The sequence below is a fragment of the Mauremys reevesii genome, linkage group 2 (genome assembly GCF_016161935.1).
Source record: "Mauremys reevesii isolate NIE-2019 linkage group 2, ASM1616193v1, whole genome shotgun sequence".
NCBI classification, from domain to species: Eukaryota; Metazoa; Chordata; order Testudines; family Geoemydidae; genus Mauremys; species Mauremys reevesii.
Window position 1 is genome coordinate 283756774 of NC_052624.1, and position 21506 is coordinate 283778279.

At 43.1% G+C, this 21506-nt stretch overlaps 1 protein-coding gene across 2 annotated transcripts in view; it reads right to left on the reverse strand.

The window, feature by feature from the left end:
- The window catches only part of ZC3H3 (zinc finger CCCH-type containing 3), a 331469-nt gene that overhangs the window by 198048 nt on the left and 111915 nt on the right, over nucleotides 1-21506 (reverse strand). For both annotated transcript variants that reach the window (XM_039522683.1, XM_039522684.1), the window contains one exon: nucleotides 6855-7011. In XM_039522683.1, the coding sequence (XP_039378617.1) occupies nucleotides 6855-7011 (157 nt within the window). The remainder of the gene's footprint in view (nucleotides 1-6854; nucleotides 7012-21506) is intronic.

The window sequence follows — 21506 nt, forward strand, 5'->3', positions numbered from 1 at the left end:
TTGAGAGAGAGCTAAACAAGATAGGGAGGATGGTATCATTGGCAGATCTAAAGCTTAGAGCGCCAGCCCCCTGGGATTCCAAGGGCTACCAGAGCTAGAGAGGCAGTGCCTTATCTCTCAAGCATGTCTCTGACTTCATTAGTCACAGTCACAATGAATTATGATGTCACAAACCCTGGATAAATCACACAGGAGAAGGCAGCTGGGTACTAGGAGAAATCTACCAACAAATACACTGACAGGCAGCAATGAAATGATAATGATACCCAGGACAGTAAGAGCACTTTACACCCATGAACCATTGTGGGGAAAAAACAACTAATCTATCCTCAACACTCCGTAAGGTAGCTCAGTATCAATCATCAACCCCATTTCACAGAGAGGTAAACTGAAGCACTGAGGTGAAGGCTTGTCATAGGCTAAAGGGAGTCCCTGTGAGAAGGCATGGCTATAAATCTGAAGCTCCTATTGCACAGAGCAGTGCTCAGTCCATTGGACCACACTGCTCTTCTTCAGAGAATGGAATTGCAGAGGGAAAAATACACTTTAATCCTATGGTGATAAATATTCTCTCTCCCTAGCTATATTTCTTTGCATGCAGCACTGGTTCTTTAACACTGTTCTCCAAGGTGAACTTCAAAGCTTTCCAAAGTAAACTGCTTGAGTGCCCTAATAAGCGACCGGGTATATATGCAGACAAATTACACACATGTATAAAGAACAGAGTTGCAAAGCAGGTGCCCCTTCCCTTCCCTGCCAAGTCCTGAGTTCTAGGCTCTGCCTGACACCTACAAGAAGTACCAGCTGACAATGGCAAGGCAGGCGGCAAGCCATGACTAACACTCAGTGTGCTAAGATAAGCTTGTTTTACAGCTACCTCATTTCCCCACCTCCCTCCCCAATTCCCAGTGGCTTGTTTCACCCACCTGTTGTGTTCTGTTGTAGCCTAGTCTGAAAGCTCTTTGGGACAAGGTCTACTTCTCCTTAAGTGTGTGGACAGCACATAGCACAACAGTTATAGACTCACAGAAACGTTGGGCTGGAAGGGACCTAGAGAGGTCACCAAGTCCATCCCCCGGCACTGAGGCAGGACCATGTAAACCTAGACCATCCCAGACAAGTGTTTGTCTAACCTGTTCTTAAAACCCTCCGACGACATGAATTGTACATGGCTATATAGAACCACAACTGTATTATATAATAACACAAGTTTAAGGACTCCTAAAAAACTTTACTTGACACGATGCCTACAAAAAAATTGACAACCGTTGGGCAGCTGGTGAGCTGCAACCATCGCCTGTCAGGCTGACCAATAGCATGTGTCTGTTTTCTTGTACTCCCCTGTCTGTATCCACCTGTTGTCTCCTCTGATAAGTTACAATGTAAGCTGTTTGGGGCAGGAGTTGTCTTTTTGTTCCTGTCTGTATAGAGAATGGGAGCCCTGCTCCTTGACTGGCTCCGGAGCACTCCTGCAATACAAATTAATGTCAGCAGCATAACGGAGCACTCCAATAATAATTATGGCTCCACCTTCCATCAGTTGCTGTGCCTAGCACAAGCAGCACTACAGCCCAAGTATGCAGAAAAATGTTTTGCATGTGGGTTAAGGTTAAGATTATAGATTCACAGCTTCCAAAGCCAGGAGGGACCACTGTGATCAGCAAGTCTGACCTCCCATACAACACTGGCCTTAGAACATCTCCAAAACAATTCCTGTTTGAAATAGAGCAGATCTTTTTTTTAAAAATCCAGTCTTGATTGAAAAGCCACCCATGATGGAGAATCCAGCACAGCCCTTAGTAAATTGTTCTAGTGATTAGTTGCCCTCACTGTTCAAAACTGACACCTCATTTCCAGGCTCAATTTGTCTAGCTTCAACTTCCAGCCATTGGAGTGTGTTAGACTTTCCTCTGCTAGACTGAAGAGCCTGTTATCAAATAGTTAGAAAGTTTTTCTTAATATCTAACCTAAATCCTCCTGGCTGCAGATTAACAGTCTAACATATTTGAAGACTTACCAGATCCCCCTCAGTCTTCTTTTCTCCAGACAGGCTCAGAAGATTCTGATTTCAGGGAAGGAGGGGGGGAGACAAGGGAAAGAGGTCCTGTTTTTAATGACAGGCAGCATCTCTGCATTGTTATCTGTACCCACCAGCTGCAAGCAAGGTGCACTCCCGCCTGACACTCCACTGGCCCCCTCTCCAGTAAGGGAATCTGTGTCCTCTCTAGTAGGTCCCACAATACTGCTGCATCCTCAAATGAGGAGAAAGGCTTCCTCCTCCCCCAAACAAGTGTGGAAAAGCTGAACGGTCTCCTATTATTCTCAGGGCAGAATCAGAGACGCCCCACGCAAGTCACCTAATATCAATATCAGGCTATGAACCAGGATGAAAGCAAGACCTTCCTGAAAGCAGCTGCAGTAGAGCAGCTGGCAAACAAATTACCCCAAAGAACTAGAGTACTTGTGGCACCTTAGAGACTAAAAAAATTATGTGAGCATAAGCTTTCATGGGCTACAGCCCACTTCATCAGATGCATAGAATGGAACACACAGAAAGAAGATATATATACATGCAGAGAACATGAAGAAGTGGAAGTAGCCATACCAACTGTAAGAGGCTAATTAATTAAGATGAGCTACTATCAGCAGGAGAAAAAAAAACTTTTGTAGTGATAATCAAGATGGCCCATTTTAGACAGTTGACAAGAAGGTGTGAGGATGCTTAACAAGGGGAAATAGATTCAATATGTATAATGACCCAGCCACTCCGAGTCTCTATTCAAACCCAAGTTAATGCCAGCAATGCCCCTCTGCCATGTACATTGACCAAACCGGACAGTCTCTACGCAAAAGAATAAATGGACACAAATCTGACGTCAGGAATCATAACATTGAAAAATCAGTAGGAGAACACTTCAACCTCTCTGGTCACTCAGTAACAGACTTAAAGGTGGCAATTTTGCAACAGAAAAGCTTCAAAAACAGACTCCAACGAGAAACTGCTGAGGTTGAATTAATATGCAAACTAGATACCATTAACTATATGTTCCATTCTATACATCCGATGAAGTGGCTATAGCCCACGAAAGCTTATGCTCAAATAAATTTGTTAGTCTCTAAGGTGCCACAAGTGCTCCTGTTCTTTTTGCGGATACAGACTAACACAGCTGCTACTCTGAAACCTCAAGTATCTGTTAATAAGGGTTTATGAGTGTACAGTGTCCCTGACATCACCACCAGTTCTTCAAGCTCATCTATGGCCAGAGAAGGCTCTCGACAGAGTTAAGATGTCCCTGCATGATTCACACAACCACCAAATGTGACAGAAAAATGAAATTTAAAAGAGAAACCACAGCCTTTCCAAAACTCACTCCTGCAGAGCAGGAAGAGATTAGGGGGCGGAGTGAAAGGAGAATCAATAAATCTTAATCTCATTCTCAATGATCTGGAGCTCTTATTAAGTAAATTAATTTAAGTTAATTTAACTCGATCATGACTCCTGATCACAGTGATTTAGTGAGGGGGAAATTGCATTAGGAAAGGCCATGCTCACTAGATAGAAGAACGGAAGAAAATTAGATCCACTTAGCAATGTGAATTAATATGGAAATAGCAGGTGTAAATTTAACCTTATCAAGAGAGTGAAAATTATCTTCATAAATTTGTAGAAATAGCCCCCAAGTTGCTTATAAATCTATTTAAAACAAAAATATTACAAAAAGTGCAGTAAAATTAATTTAAAATACACTCCCATCTATCGCCTGCAGAAAAGTCAGCAGCAGGGCAAAGTTTAATGCAATCTAGGAATGAGGGGAGAAAGCAACCAATCACTGAGGAATTAGCACTGGGTGCTTGTGGCCGAGCAGCAGCAGCACCCCTCCACCCCCGTTCACAATCCTGAGAGACACATTTGTCTTCTGTCTCTGGCAAACTGCTTCATGGGATTTGCCTGCAATGGAGCTAATTCCAGAGACACCACTCCGTGCTGCAAACTGCCGGGTGGTTTCCCTGCAGATGCACAGCAATACTCTTTGCAGAGACAAGCTTTACAAAGTGTTCGGTGGGTCAGATATGTGGCCCCCACCAGAAGTCCATTAAAATGCCACATAAATCACGGGATTACGGCAGAACTGAAGGGCCGCTGCCATCTCATGAAGGCCCTGAACGATCTGAATTTTGATCGCTGGGACTTCCCAGTCCCTACGTGCTGCAAGTGCAGCGGCCACGTGCACCCAGTGCTGCATTTAGAGCTCTACTTTACAGCACTGTGGCTCAGTGCCAAACAGACATTACAAAAATGTTTACAGTTCTCGGTACCATACCAAAGGGTAGAACTAAAAGGTTAATAAATCACCGCTGCTTAGCCACTCGACAAACAAGCTGCAACTTCATCTGAAGGAGGGCAGTGCGTGCATGTGCTAAATCTAACCACTGTCACCAACACAGAAAGCTGGCCATTATCCCAGCATAAGTACCCCCTGGCCCCCACTTATTGCTATGCAGCAGCAGTCAGACACACCTGAGATCCCTTTGCCTCAAGCTGGGCTTATTCCCAGCACCGCTTGTATTATTTAGTATTCAACTGTTATTTAATATGTTACAGTAGCCCCCCATGGCCAAGTCGGTATCAGGGCCCCACTGACCTAGGAGCTGTACAAACACATGGTCCCTGCCCCAAAGAGCTTACAGTTCACTAAACCAAGTAACACACAAGGGGTGGGGCAGAGAGAGTATATTCCACGCAGAGAAAAACAACGTCAGGCATCACCACTAGCAAGGGCAGCAGCGGGGAGATTTTTCAGTGGTTCTGAATTAGACCTCCTTCAAAATGAGCCGCTTTTTAAGAGTGGGGCAAGATTAAATGTGATTGAAAGGAGGTCATTGGACCATCAAAACTAGAGATGGATGAGATCCACTCACTTAATCCATATCTCAATCTTCCTCCAAACAGTGCAGGATGACTCCCCACTAGAGACGTCTCCAGCGCTTCATCCAGTCCAGTTTTTAACAACCCGAACGTCGGATCTTCCCTCCTCCTTCCCCTGAGACAGTAGCTCACAGTCTAATCGATCTTTTTTTTTTGATCCACATCCAGGAGAATGCAATGAACACTGGAGTATAAGACAAATGTCAGAACTACAGAAAAAGCGTTTGCCATGTCCTGACCAGACGGTCCGTATGATGGATCGCACGCAACAAAGGTAATAGCAAGACTGAATCAGAGATTTATCACTTCTTTAAAATATAATTGTTTTAATTTGCTGATGGCACTTTATTGAGATCTGTATGAAACTGCCATAAGATCTAAGCTACACAATTTAATGAAGTCCAAGATTAATAAGTAGAAGATGATTCTACAAGTGGAAGCTCTCATCCAATCAAAACAGAACGACCAGATTACCTCTCTATAAAATGTCTGCTCTGTTGAGTAAGACTGATGGTGTGACTCTGTGATCTCTGGTCTTAATCACTGTCTCTAGCCCTGCTCCTCCCCCATTATCAACCACAAGTCCCCTCCTCTCAGTCAGATGCTCAATCAATTAGATGTTCGGATTGCATGGTAATGAGGAGGGTATGAGAACCTGAACAGAATCAAATCGAGGAGGGACTTGTCTTTCCATCATTATGGTTGAAGCTAGCTTCCCATTCTAAGCCTCGTTTTGCCCCATCTCAATAACATCATTGATATTAAACTTACCCATTTCAAATTTGACAGGGCTCATCTTACTAAAGAGCAGAGGCTTTTTTTTTTTCAGTGCAAAATTTGGTACAAATACAAATAACCTTCCTCTTTCTTTAGGGTTGCCTCTCCTAATCCTGAATTGGTCTCGTGAGTCAGATTGGCATATCAAGCTTTGTGCAACACGACGACGCTCCGTACAAACAGCGCTGGACCACCACACAACACCCCCAAGTTGCACTGACTCTGAAAGTGATTTCAGAACCCTGACTAACCAACAAGTAGCACTTACAGGATGCAAATCCCCCCCACCCCCGGTTGATAAAATTGGGACAATTATGGCATCTAATGGGTGCCACCCTCTTTCCAGGCCCCAGTTAGAGAAACAAAGTGCAGAGACACTGAAGTGGCAGTTTTGTCCAGACCCTACACAGAACATTTATGGTCACACAAAAAGTAGAAACAAAAATCAATCTTTGCTCAGGCTTTCAGATAACTGGGCAGCAACAGGGAGAATGGTCATTTTAACAAGACTGGCTGTACCACATAAAGAAAGCAACTGTTTCAAGCAAGGTAGGTTCCCCTTAATGGATTTAAATAAAAGAGCAAGATTCGCTCAATACTGCTTGTTCAGGACAAAAAGATACACTCTCCAGATACACCTAACTTGAGAGAGGAGGAGGGCAACTTCCAGGCTGATGGGGATGAATTGGAGGAGGGTCCATGGCTCAGTAGATACCTTCCATGAAGAGCAAGAGTAATTTGTAGACTAGTATGGAGAATAGGGCATGTTCCCTGGGGAAGAGTGTGAGCTCAGGACCTCTTGATGCTAACTGACAGAGGACACCAAGGTGCATGGTGTACAGGGATCCCATGGGTTCACCAAAAGGGGTCACTGTAAGGGTCTCTACTGAAAGCCTGTCACACTGGGGTTATTTAATCACTGAGAGACGTATGTATGGAAAATGTGTGGGGAGTTGTGTATGTACGCTGAAAATTATGTTTTCTAGGCCTTGTAGTTAAAGGCAGATCACTCCAAGGTAGCGTGTCATGAGACAAACTTCTCCAGACAGGATATGGGAGAAGTATCTCCCTCATGAACCACTATATATTGTGCATCTCACAACAGAAGTCTATTAGCATCCTAATAGATTAGAATAGGCAGAAACATTACCTGGATGTCACAAGTCGCCTTGTCTTCCAGCTGGGAACAGGAATGCTGAAGAATGATGATGAACTTGAAGGCGAAGCCACATTCTTCTTCACTATCCTATAGCGAGTCTGTACTACTTTATTAGCCACAGGGCTCCTTACAAGGTGCAAGCTGGACCCTGGAAGAAAGTAAGCAAAAGAATAACCTGAAAAGATCTCATCCTTAGGATGCACGTGATTAAGGGTGGGAAGGAGGAGAGCCACCTACATAACCAGTTCACACTACGCAGAGAAGAGTGGCTTCTAGCTAAAACTAAGGAGAGCTTGTTAGCACTTCAACTACTTATGATCCCCAATTTGGTCAGAAAGTAATGCCCCCCCGAAGTGTGCACATACACACACGTTCACATGTACAGCATAAGCAATCAGATGTATTATGGGGGTGTTCATGTTTTTTTGTCCAAGGTAGAAACTGGACAAAATGGAACACTGTCTGTTGTAATTACTATGTCCTGACTGTGTCAATCTTCATTAAGTATCAGAGGGGTAGCCGTGTTAGTCTGGATCTGTAAAAGCAGCAGAGAGTCTTGTGGCACCTTATAGACTAACAGACATTTGGGAGCATGAGCTTTTGTGAGTGAATGCATCCGACGAAGTGGGTATTTCGTATGCATCCGACGAAGTGGGTATTCACCCACGAAAGCTCATGCTCCCAAACGTGTGTTAGTCTATAAGGTGCCACAAGACTCTCTGCTGCTTTTACAATCTTCATTAAGCTCACAGAGTCTGACTCTAGCTCCTGCTTATGGACAGAGAGGTTCTAAGTTTCAGTAGGTCATTAATACACGAAGTCTGAAGGATACGACTAGTTAGCCAGCTCAGTTTAAGAGAGAAGAAGTGATCGGTCCAGTTTGACAGGCAGAAGATATTTTCATCCTTGGTTATATCATTGCACACTATTGACTGAAGCAGGCATTTCCCCACTGCATCTTAAGGAGTACAAATATTCCAGCCTTCCTACTGCACAATGGTCTTTTGAGACATTTCAAACACATTTAGAAAACACACCTTATCCCTGACATCTACATTCTGAATAGATTTATGTATTTAATCATTTCCATTTTCATAATATTTTGCAAGATGATCTACACGCCGGTTTTTAATGTGGAATGCTTCATGCAATTAACAGTTATATGTTTGACTCTGTTTTTCCTCTCCTTGATAGTTAGCAATTTTTTTTCACAGCTTTAAGGAATGCGTCTAATTGCCTGACTTTTATAACATACAGCTATAACTGCCCAGATAATTAAAGCTGACACTACATGCTGAGACTAAATCCTCTGGTTTTATAACTGATTTAAAGGGCTGGCTGGGTTTTTTTGGAGATCTTCTAATTAAAATTATTGCAAGATGGAGAGGGGAAAACCAGACCCCACTTTTGTGTTTGCCCAATGTGTCCCTTGTTGGGAGAGGTGGGACTAGTGCTGCCCACAAGCTAAATTTAGCATGTGGTAATAACAAGGGTGCTAGGGGCACAGAGCTACCACTGCCAGCGTACAACCACATTCCAGCAGTCGCATCAGTGCTAAGTACTACCATAGGCAGAGCAGGTTTGAGAATGTGATGGCAATAACTCCTGTGCCCTCTTGCACCAGAGCTAAAATACAGGTACTCATTTTTCTAGTTCATTCAGAAGCTGGGTCCTAGAGCTAATTCAAATTCAGCAACTCAGCACCTCTGTTAGGATCTGGAGGGTAGAATAGCAGCATGAATCTCCCATCCCAAATTCAGAGAGCAGTAAAAAATCTTTAACACATGGGATAGGCAAGAGAAGGCTCAATAGTGCAAAATGTCACTGGAGATCTTAATAATAAAAATGAAGATAGCAACTTTCCCCATGAATTATAATGGAAAAAAGATGATCGCTGACTGAAGAGAGCAAGATTTAGGAATATCGAGATCTTCAACTCTGCCTATTAAGCGTTGTGTACTCGTGGCGCTATACAAATACTGTCGGCATTCTATACAGTTGTGACAATCTGAAAAGGGCTCAGTGTAAATAAATCAAGGCAAATCTGGCAGCAAATTTCCCATACTGAAGCATATACAATTAGGACAATAATTTTAATCTACCATTTTCCCTTCTACTACCTGCAGCTTTTACCATTATATTGTAGGTTTTACATTTAAAAATATTCAAATTAGGGCTGTCAATTAATCAGTTAACTCATGCGATTAACTCAAAAAAATTAATTGTGATTAATTGCAGTTTTATTCGCACTGTTAAACAATAGAATACCAATTGACATTTATTAAATATTTTGGATGTTTTTCTACATTTTCAGATATATTGTATTCTGTATTGTAATTGAAATCAAAGTGTATATTATTTTTTATTACAAATATTTGGCACCTTAAAAAATGATAACAAATACATCTCTACCCCGATATAACGCCACCTAATATAACATGAATTTGGATATAACGCGGTAAAGCAGCGCTCGGGGGGGGCTGCGCACTCTGGCAGATCAAATCAAGTTCGATATAACGCAGGTTCACCTATAACGCGATAAGATTTTTTGGCTCCCGAGTACAGAGTTATACTGAGGTAGAGGTGTAGTATTTTTCAATTCACCTCATACAAGTACTGTAGTGCAATCTCTACAATCTCTAGTTGTTGTGACAGTGCAACTTCTAAATGCAGATTTTTTTTTTTTTTGGTTACATAACGGCACTCAAAAACAAAATGTAAAACTTCAGATCCTACAAGTCCACTCAGTCCTGCTTCTTGTTCAGCCAATCACTAAGACAAACAAGCTAGTTTACAATTACAGGAGACAATGCTGCCCTCTTCTTATTTACAATATCACTAGAAAGTGAGAAAAGGTATTTGCATGGCACTTTTGTAGCCGTCATTGCAAGGTATTTACATGCCAGATATGCTAAACATTTGTATGCCCCTTCATGCTTCAGCCACCATTCCAGAGGATATGCTTCCACGCTGATGACGCTCGTTAAAAAAATGCGTAAATTAAATTTGTGACTGAACTCCTTGGGGGAGAATTGTATGTCTCCTGTTCTGTTTCACCCACTTTCTGCCATGTATTTCATGTTAGAACGGTCTCGGATGATGATCCAGAACATGTTTGTTTTAAGAACACTTTCACAGCAGGTTTGACAAAATGCAAAGACGGTACCAATGTGAGATTTCTAAGGACAGATACAGCATTCGACCCAAGGTTTAAGAATCTGAAGTGCCTTCCAAAATCTAAGGGACAAGGCATGGAGCATGCTTTCGGATGTCTTAAGAGAGCAACACTCCGATGCGGAAACTACAGAACCCGAACCACTAAAAAAGAAAATCAGCCTTCTGCTGGTGGCATCTGACTGAGATGATGAAAATGAACATGCGTCGGTCCGCACTGCTTTGGATCGTTATCGAGCAGAACCCATCATCAGCATGGACGCATGCCTTCTGGAATGGTGGTTGAAGCATGAAGGGACATATGAATCTTTAGCACATCTGGCACATAAATATCTTGCAATGCCGGCTACAACAGTGCAATGCGAACGTCTGTTCTCACTTTCAGGTGACACTGTAAACACAACGTGAGCAGTATTATCTCCTGCAAATTGTAACTACACTTGTTTGTTTGAACGATTGGCTGAAGTAGAACTGAATGGACTTGTAGGTTCTAAAGTTTTACATGGTTTTATTTTTGAGTGCAGTTATTTTTTGTACATAATTCTACATTTGTAAGTTCAACTTTCATGATAAAGAGATTGCACTACAGTACTTGTATGAGGTGAATTGAAAAATACTCTCTCTCTCGTTTTTTACAGTGCAAATACTTGTAATCAAAATAAATATAAAGTGAGCACTGTATGCTGTATATTCTGTGTTGTAATTGGAGTCAATATATTTGAAAAATGTAAAAAACATCCAAAAATATGTAAATAAATAGTATTCTATTATTGATTAATCGCATGATTAATTCTTTTAATCGCTTGACAGCCCAAATTCAAATAGTTAAAATCAAACCAAACAATACTTTTTAAATACAGCAAATGCAGTGGTTCAAGCATGCAAGTAGGAAGTCCTCGGAGAAGACTGCATGACTGAGCTTCTGATGCAAACCAGCTCGTTTTGGCAAGGACATGGATATTGGGTCCAAAGACTGCATTTTTTGGTATATGTTTGTACACTGCTGAGCACAAAGGGGCCTTGATTCCTTATTGGGGCCCTTACTTGCTACCACAATGTAAATAATTAATAATAAATGCCCTGAAATAATCTTATGTACGGTTATGTTAATAAATAGCCTCAGCACAAAACACATAATAATGCTTTTTAGGATGGCAGGATTCTGCTGTAGGGAGACCTAGATATATAATGCAGTCTGCAATTATCTGCAAGCATTAATAAAAGTAGCAGTGCTATACAGTATATTAAATACCAAAAAGGGTACATTAAGTTAATGTTAAGTATTAAATACCCACAAAAGCCACGAAGTTAAAGCCAGCAGCTTAAAGAACTGCTGGTGCCTTTTAGTAAAAAATTCTGCTTAAACAAACAAACGAATAAACTCCCCACAGATCTATAAATCAAATCAAATATTCCCAATACTTCTCTTCCTTCTCTCTTAATTAACTATTATTTACATTAAAAAATGTTCTTTGTTTCCAAGATATTCCAGCCCCTTGTTCCCCACACAGAAGTCTATGGTTTTGACAGGCATTTCCAAATCAACCAGTTCTAAAAGATACCCAGTATGGAATAGGAAGTAACAGGCTGCAGGCAGTGGGGAAATCTAAGGCCCTGCCTACAGTTGGGACATTTTGTAAAAATTTCCCATTGTTCAGACACCAGTTCAGTTCTACCAAAGTTAGCTATCTTGGGAGTGCCAGTGGAAACAGGTCTCATTGGTGTTTTCAGGACTATCTCATCTCACCTTGATCACAGTGGGTCTAATTGACATGATGTAGCTAAATTAGTGTTAGCAAAGTCCTGCAGTTACAAAATTTCCCTAATGTAGACAAGACCTATGAAAGAAAGATCCTGTTGTGTTGCGAATCTCCCTAGCACTAAAGACTGAGAAAGGGGATAGATTGAAAATGTAGAACAAACGGGACAGTTTCTCATCTAAACAGAATGTTTATCAAAGTTTCCCCACACTGGACTTGTTAAAAACTATTGTAAGCTCCCCAGAGTAGTGACTGCGTCATCCTGTGTGTCTGTAAAGCCATAGCATGGTTTGAGACCTACTGTCATATAATTTATAATATTATTGAGCCATGGCCAGGTTAGATTGTTTTGTTCATGGAACATTTATTTAATTTAGTTATTTTGATTTAAATAATAACTAAAAAACACCTATCCAAGACTTTGGATGCGCTAATGCACCATTAACAATATCTCAGCAACATTAACATGATAAATTCAACAGGCGCTCAGCCAGCCACCTACAAAAACTCTTTTCCGCCCCTTCGTTATCTAAGAAGCATACCCTCAATCTTCTCCAAAGCCCTATCTAACAGATCTAAACTGTCCCCTCATCTGGCCTATTTCAGACCAAGTGGGGGGAGAGCAAACTCCAGATTCCTCACAGAGAGCTCTAGTGATACCAGCCCTTCATATGTTTTGCTATCCTCTAGCAGAAAGTCCAGAGTCGGAACTAAAAAATAAATGACTCCACTTCTCTGAATGGCCTCAAACAAAGCCATTCACAACTCATATGAGGACATGTTTCTGGCAACGCATCAATAATATCACAGAGGTCCACACTGGAAAGCAGTTCTGCCTCTCCCCCTTTAGAAGGCGAATATAATGGTTGGGCTGACCCACTCTACACATTTCATATCCATAGATTTAATAGGACTACTCTTAAAAGCTTTTTATGGATCTTAAAAGTCACGAAGCTATTTTACACAGAAGTCATGCAGAAAAGAAGTGGCAAAAGTGTGAAGAGAGCCCAGGAGTCCTGGCTCCCTGTTTCTCCTTGCCAAACATTAGACTACATCCTATTTGTGAACTTTCACACGTGTGTTCCCTTGCATGTAGAATCATAGAAGATCAGGGTTGGAAGAGACTTCAGGAGCTCATCTAGTCCAACCCCCTGCTCAAAGCAGGACCAACCCCAACTAAATCATCCCAGCCAGGGCTGTGTCAAGCCGGGCCTTAAAAACCTCTAAGGATGGAGATTCCACCACCTCCCTAGGTAACACATTCCAGTGCTTCACCTAGTGAAATAGTGTTTCCTAATATCCAACCTAGACTTCCCCTACTGCAACCTGAAACCGTTCGCTTCTTATTCTGTCACTTGACACCACTGAAAACAGCCGAGCTCCATCCTCTTTGGAACCCCCCCTTCAGGTAGTTGAAGGCTGCTATCAAATCCCCCCTCACTCTTCTCTTCTGTAGACTAAACAAGCCCAGTTCCCTCAGCCTCTTCTCATAAGTCATGTGCCCCAGCTCCCTAATCATTTTCATTGCCCTCTGCTGCACTCTCTCCAATTTGTCCACATCCTTTCCACAGTGGGGGGCCCAAAACTGCACACAATACTCCAGATGTGGCCTCACCAGTGCCGAATACAAGGGAATAATCATGTCCCTCGATCTGCTGGCAATGCTCCTACTAATGCAGACCAATATGCCGTTGGCCTTCTTGGCAATGAGGGCACACTGCTGACTCACATCCAGCTTCTCGTCCACTGTAATCCCCAGGTCCTTCTCCGCAGAACTGCTGCTCAGCCAGTCGATACCGAGCCTGTAGCAGTGCATGGGATTCTTTAGTCTTAAGTGCAGAACTCTGCACTTGTCCTTGTTGAACCTCACGAGATTTCTTTTGACTCAATCCTCCAATTTGTCTAGGTCACTTTGGACCCTATCCCTACCCTCCAGAGTATCTACCTCCCCCCAGCTTAGTGTCATCTGTGAACTTGCTGAGGGTGCCATCCATCCCACTGTTCAGATCATTAATAATGATGTTGAACAAAACCGGCCCCAGGTCCGACCCCTAGGCACTCTGCTTGATACCAGCTGCCAACTAGACATCGAGCCGTTGATCACTACCCGTTGAGCCCGACAATCTAGCCAGCTATCTATCCACCTTATAGTCCATTCATCCAGCCCAGACTTCTTTAACTTGCCTGTGAGAACACTGTGTATTACTATGTAATATGTACAGATCCCTGTAGAAATTTGCCTAAACGTGCTACTTTCATATTTGAAATATTAGCTGACTCTTTACCTATGTTCTGACCTTATACAATTATTTAAGTTGGGAATTTCTCAAATACATTAATTTTTTTTTTTGGCACCTTTACAAGCTCTAGTGGCTGCTAATCAATCAGACATCCAATCAAACTCCTGCCTGACATCCCTTACTGCCCTGCACTTACAAGTGATGTAAGAAATAGAGGTCCCAAATTGTTGTGGCTTTCAGTTCCCCCTCCCCACCATTCCCAAAACACAGACAGACCGGCGCCTGGTAAACTCTATTCCACAGCGGTAATTGGATGTTGCATTCATACAGTAGCTGCTCTTCTGATACTGCCTGTGCGCGAGTCTCTGGCATTAACCATGTTCTGAAAGAGACTCTCCGAAGCAGCTCAGTTTTCTATTATTACTTGCTAGCTGAGGGGTTTTGTGTAGATAATCATGTTATTTAGATAGGATGTTGGTTTAATTCCCTTCATTACAGGCTCCCAGGGTTGTAATTTTTTTTCGCCGCATGATGTATTCCCTGTGGCACATTTCACTCAAATCAAACACTTTACGCTTTTATTACAAACAATACCCCAGCGTCTCCCGTTATCAGCCCAGCACACACATGCACGCTCCTTGCAGAGATCCAGAGGTCAGTTCTAATGACTAATCGATCTCATTAGCTTTCCTAATTAAAAACTTTACTACCGCAATGGAAGACAAACTACAAAAAAACTGCTTGCATCATATTTGAATGGGATATGAGCACCATTTATCAGCCAGGGCTCACAGCTCATGCACACCAGAGTGCTCTGTGCATTGCTGAGATGGTGGTTTTACTCCGAGACATGCCTCCCCCATGAACAATTCACACCAACCACACCCAAGGAGAAGAGGAAAGGAGGAAGGAAAAAACCTGGTGTGGAAACTTAGACACCTTATGGCTGACCTTCACAATGGAACCTTATTGCCATAAAAGTCTTAAAGCGATACTTATGTATGCATCCTTCCCAAGGTTCCTTATGAGCTGATGGAGTCAAAGAACCAAAGCGTGCCACTCTTTCGACTCAGCCTTTTAGGAAGACGTTTGAATGCTGTAACATCAAGGTGGCAAAGCTCTCTGGTTAAGCTTCACAATAATATACTTCGCACTTACACAGCACATTCAAAGTGTGTCTGTGCATTCACTGAGACACACAATACTCATGAGAGCTAGGGAAGCATGATCCCCATTTTACAGATGGAAAATTGGGGGGGGGGGCCCCGCGAGAATAAACATCCTTTCCTAGCATCACTTAGGGCGTCTGTGGTAGAGCCAGGAACAGAACTCAAACTTCTAGTTCTTTGCCTTAACAATGGGATCATTCTCGAGGCTAGTGTTCATCCATATTCCATCGTCTTCAGACATCAGTGATTTTCATTTGTTTTCATTTTTCCTCCCCCAGAATTAATGAATAGCTAAAATAAATGTTCAAAGTGAGGGGAGAGGCTAACTTTTTTATACAAAGTGACAAAATATTATTGTTTCCCTAAAACCAGAATTTCTTAGAATAGATTTCTATGTCCACGCATTCACACGTACACGGGTTCATCTTGAGATCTTACATCCCCTCCAAATCGGGTGAACACGGAAAAAGACTACCTCCTTCTTATTTACATAGCACCCTTTACCTCAAAGGCGCCAACCACTTACATTTTACTTCTCCACAGCTCCCATAGAAATCAGAAGCAGGAAAGACATTAGCCAGTCTAGTCTGTCTCTTCCTTGAGGAGAATGTGCCATAGTCTGCTGGATTTCACTGTTGGGCTGAGGAGCCAGAAAAACTTCCTAAATTCTCTGCTGCATAATTTCTTATGCCTACAATCACACAGGAGCTGTACTGACATAAAGACAGCACGTTTGACCAGATGATGATAACTCACCATCCTTTGCTGTTTATTTCTGCAGATCTTTGTTCAGTTTACTATGTTATTTCTCTAGAGATAGAGTATCATTAGCACATGCCCAGAGTACCAATAATCAAGCCTGGTAAGTAGAGAAAGACAGTAAACTAGCAGCCATTGTTGGGATAGATTAGCTAATCATCTAAACTGGTAGGGTAAATGCTATGTTCCTAGAAGTGAGAGGAATAAAGTACCCCAATGATCAAGGTACAGTGCAAGGATAAAGTCTGAGAGCTGGGATTCCCAGAGACAACAGATTTCAATTCCTTTGTAAAAGAAAAGTGCAAGAACCAAGAAGTGGGCCAGTCGGGCTCTGTAAGATGCTCCAACATCTGAGGGTCACGAGGATCCACACTGGAAACAGAGAGGGACTGTGGACCCCTTATGGGGTCACAAGGGGCCATTACGACTTGCAGAGGGAGAGACACAGGAGCTGCCATCAAGACAGTCAGGAAGGGTAGGCACCAAACTGAACCCCGAAGTCCATGGAAAATGGGCAATAGCAGAAGTTAAGTATTTATTTTCTGTTACTTGGAACTCAGTCCAGGGTAGGGGAGCCCTCGAGGGCAATGAACGCCAGGATTAGGCAAAGGTGGTACGGCTACAGCCATTCAGGGCTTTAGGGGAATTGCTGGAAAGAAGGATGAGTTAGCATTAGCCTAACAGGCTTCTACAGATCTATCAGGGAAGACAGGCTAGTGAAAAAGCAGGAGACAGATGAAACCAACAATAATTCTAGTGTGGCTGAGCCACAGAGCCGCCTGTTTCAAAGGCAGCCTGTTAACAAGAAAGCTAAAGGGGGACAAGTATAATATACCTTAGATACCGATCCTCTGATTCTGCTTCCACTGAATTCCTTAGTGCAGGATCAGGGCCACAAATCACATAAGGGAATAACTGAAAATCTTTACTGAATGAATATGAATGTGTATTGCAGAGGTCACCTGGGGGGTAACCACCAGAGTGAAGATTACATTGAGACTGTGATGGTAAAAAACACACAGAATCACAGCCATAGCCAGCACAGGAATGCTCGTGTCCGTTTTACGTGTGGAGCAGGCCTCAATGTGTGATCTAAACCAATTTAGTTAAATCAGTGCAGCTTTGTGTGGGAACCTTCCTCCAACAGGCATAAGCAGAGTTATACTGGATAACTGCACCCACACTAGGGCTTTTTCCAGCATAGCTACATTGGTAAAAATCACCCACTTAAATCACGGAGCTAGGTAGGCCAGGCTTTGTACCAATTTCAGAGTATCCACACTAGGAAGGTTCACTGATTGAGTTAAATTTGTGCACAAAGTGTGTGTAGATAAGACCTTGGTCTATTTCTCTAGCTGTAGGGACACACTGTAATCCTCCTTCATTTCAATAAAAACATAACAGCCATACTGGGTCAGATCAAAGGTCCATCCAGCCCAGTATCCTGTCTTCCGACAGTGGCCAATGCCAGGTGCCCCAGAGGGAGTGAACCTAACAGGAAATGATCAAGTGATCTATGAACTATCCACTTCAAAATCCTAATTAGGGCTGCTGAAATGTTAACATTGTTAGGCATGTCTAACACATCTCAGGACTTGTCTATATGGTGAAGTTAAGTGCTCTCTGGAAGTGTGATTTCTAAAGCCCTCTAATGTGCTTTGCATGAACTGGTCCACGCAGACCAGTCTGGTGCACTTCAATGTAGTATTGTTTCAAACAGCATTAAGTTAAAGTGCACTGTTTGAGGCAGAGGCTGCTACAGCGAGACTCAAACCTGCAAACCCCTGCATTCTGAATCACTGCTTTAACCTGTTGAGCTACGAAGCTAGACCGCAGGTCCCCTCAGCAAAAGGAGGAGGTTGTTTAAGGCTGAGGAGCAACATATAACCAAGGAAGGCGCGATGAGCCACCAGCAAGGAGAGACTGAACCAGGGACTACTATTCAGGCCCTACTGAGATTCAAACCTGCAACCCCTGTCTTCCAAGACCACTGTTCTAACCCCCTGAGCTATGGAACCCAGCTCCAGGTCCTCTCACCACAGGGAGGAGGTTGATTTAGGCTGAGGAGTGCTGAGCTGGTGAGGAAGGAGAGTGTTAAGCAGACACTGCCACCCACGCCTCAGCAAGATTGGAACCTACGAACCCTAAACCAGTGAGCACCAGCGGGAATTACATGGACCAATTAATGCACCACACATCAGGGCGCTTTAGAAATCAACCCCCCACAGAATGCATTATCCTACTGTGCAGATGAGCCCTCAAATGCATTGCGTTTGTTCCCCCCAATGCTGCTCCCAGGCTGAGTTCTCTGCTCCCCTGGTACCCAAAAATAGACCTTTCTTATCACACTCCTCCTAGTGAATGCAACTGGGGTCTCTTTCCATGCTGGACCTTTTTTCTCCTTACTATATTATGGTAGCACCCAAAACACTCGTGGTGCTAGCCAATGTACAAATACATCTGAAGATACTTTCTCTGTACCAAACAGCCCACAACATAAGACAATAAATGATTAATAAAATGTGGGGGAGAGGAATACAATCCGATATAATTGTAATGTTTCAAATCCTTAGCCCCCGCCACCAATAATAATATATAAAGTACCAATTCTTCCCAACTGCCCCTAACCCCATTAGTGACTGGCTGATTTCCTAAGTGGCACAGGTGGGTCTTGGGCACACATTTCCCAGGTTACCCGGCTTTACAGCAATCACAATTGTGGTGTCTTAGGTGGAGCCCAAAGTGGGCACACACAGTTCCTTTCTTTAGCTGCTGGACATATCATCTGGCATAGGACTGTGGGGGAGAAGGCTAAGGCTAGGCTAAGTTTACTCCGAGGTATCAAGCTTGAGGAGTAGGCACCCAAGTCCAGATTTTACCTAGAAACTCCCACTTGACTATCTGCTGTTGCATAATCATTTAATTAGAACCTGCTTGCCTTGCATTATCAACGGACCCATAGATCCCATATATTCTCATTTGCAAGCACACCTGCAAAACAGGTTAAGAAGTTGTCCCACACTGTACAGCTGGCAAACGCAATGTTAATGATCTGCAGAACTCTGCATTATTGAGGCAGAAGACTCAGCAGGATTTTCCACAATTTGGCAGCAAAAGGAGCTAATGAAAGTTCAGGCTGCATGCAGAAGGCATCAAGCCACAGAACAAGCAACCGATAGTCCCTTTTTATAAGGTCCCAGTGAGGCCATGCCTAGAATCCTACGTTCAGCTCTGGGCAACTCAATACCAGAAAGATGCACATAAACGGAACGGAATTCAGAGAACAGCAGCAAAAATATTATATAAAGGGCTTAAAAGTTTGCTATATTAGCGGAAAGCAAATGAATAACCAGTAGATACCAGTCGGCTAAGCAATGATTAAACAGAGATAAGATAACTGTCTAACTACCACAAGAGGAGGATTTATTTATGGTTGTGCAAGTGGTTACAACTACAAGGAACGGGATGAAACTGAGCAAAGGAAACTTTATGGCTGAATACAAGGAAGCAATTTCTTACCTGAAGAACAGTCCCATGAGGAAGTAGCGGACGCCTTATTGCTTGGGTCACAAGAGATTAGCTGGGACAAAGCAGCAGAGAACATATTATAGGGAAGAATCCTGGGTTGGTCAAAGGGGTGTTAACTTAATGTACGTCCACACTTCTCAGAGTCACTGCTGCATGGGTTTTTTGGCAGTGTAGACACACCTGGATTGACTCTTCAGTCTGTCTCTCTGACCTCTATAGCCTGAAATTACCTAAAGAATTCTATTGGCTTTGCAACCAGACAGCCTTGAAAGAAAACGATTCACAAAGGCGAGTGCGCTGAACATTGCTCAGTATGTGAGGTACAAAACAAAGAACGGGGAAGGATCTTTCATAATTTTAACCAGTTTTCCTTCTTTCCGTTTTCCAGCACCCGTGGACAGAGGCACTGGGGGCAGCAATGAACTGTCCAACATGAGCATTACAGGCTGAGAGAAATGTACTCATCATAGCTGCAAGCTGGAGACTTGCTAAATATTGAAGAGCCTGTTACTAACTCTCAGACTGCAAGGGACTCTCCCTCTGCATCTTCAAAACAGGCACTTAGCTCTTCAGGCTCAGACGCCTCCCGAATTTGCTATCTAGTCAAGAATTGCCTCATAAGGGATCTCAAACAATTTCCCCAGATGTGCCACAAATTGAATAAGAGACTGTTCTGCACAGTGAATACTACGATGGAAAATTGTTCTTTATACTGATTTTTGCATAATATATGAGGGACCCCGCAGAGAGGCACATGTGTGATACTGATCCTTTGAACTGCATAATGTACGATTATGTCAGATAGCTGATGTTTAAATGATCTGCGATGCTGAGCTGTACTCCTGGAAAAATGGTGACAAATGTTTCACTAGGAGGCACAGGCCTGCTTTCTGAGAAGGTTGGAAATGCAGACTGAGACAGCCAGTATCTGGTACTTTAAAAGCCAGAACTCTTTTAGGCACTTGGTCAACTTTTTTATTAGCCTACCGTACTTTAGACAAAACCGCAGGCCAGGAGGCACCTTTACCTTTGCTACCAGCTCTCCAAAACCTCCCAACTACTACTGACAACTTCTCCATTGCCAATTGAGTCTTTTGCTCATCTCACAGTGGTATGGGCAAGAACTATCACTGGCATAGCTCTGTCAGCGTGTACCTTTGGAGGCTACTTTCAGCTTGGGGAGGTCTGGCAACTCACCAACTACAGTTGAAGCTGGTATCATCCGATGCCTGACAGGATGGGCCAGTGGTAAAGGTGGTAGCCTGGGACCCAAGAAAGCCAGATTCAGTTCCCTGCTCCACCACAGACTTCTTTTCAACCTTCAGCAAGTCACTTAGTCTCTCTGTGCCTTGGTTCCCCCTGTAAATTGGGGGGATAACAGGACTTTCCTACCTCACTGGGGCAATTGAAAGCAAGAGTGAGATTTAAGCTCCCATGCTGTTCCGTGCGGAAGGCAGGGCATGCAAGGGAAGGTCATAAGGAGCTTCAGAACAACCTGGGCTGCTGCTCTAAATGTCTCTGCTTCCACCATTGGCTTGTGCGTGATCCAACACCGAATAAGTGAAAACCCACATAGGTAGAGACAGACACTGCATACTCAGAGAAAGGATAACGATCTTCTGCAGCTGTCTGGAGTATTTACCAGTGATACCATAGGGTTTCTCTCTATTAAACATACACCTCTACCCCGATATAACACTGCCCTCGGGAGCCAAAACATCTTGCCACGTTATAGGTGAAACTATGTTATATCGAACTTGATTTGATCCGCCGAAGTGCGCAGCCCCCCCCCCCCCGGAGCGCTGCTTTACTGCGTTATATCCAAATTCGTGTTATATCGGGTGGCATTATATCGGTGTAGAGGTGTATATGAAAAACATTCTGCTCTCCATTAACAGCCGCAGCTGAAATTGATGAGAGAGGACTAGACCACCACTCATAGCTGCTAGCTGTTCCTGGCTCGTGTTTTCGTGGCAATGGGCAGGCACTGCATTATCAGACACCAGTGACACG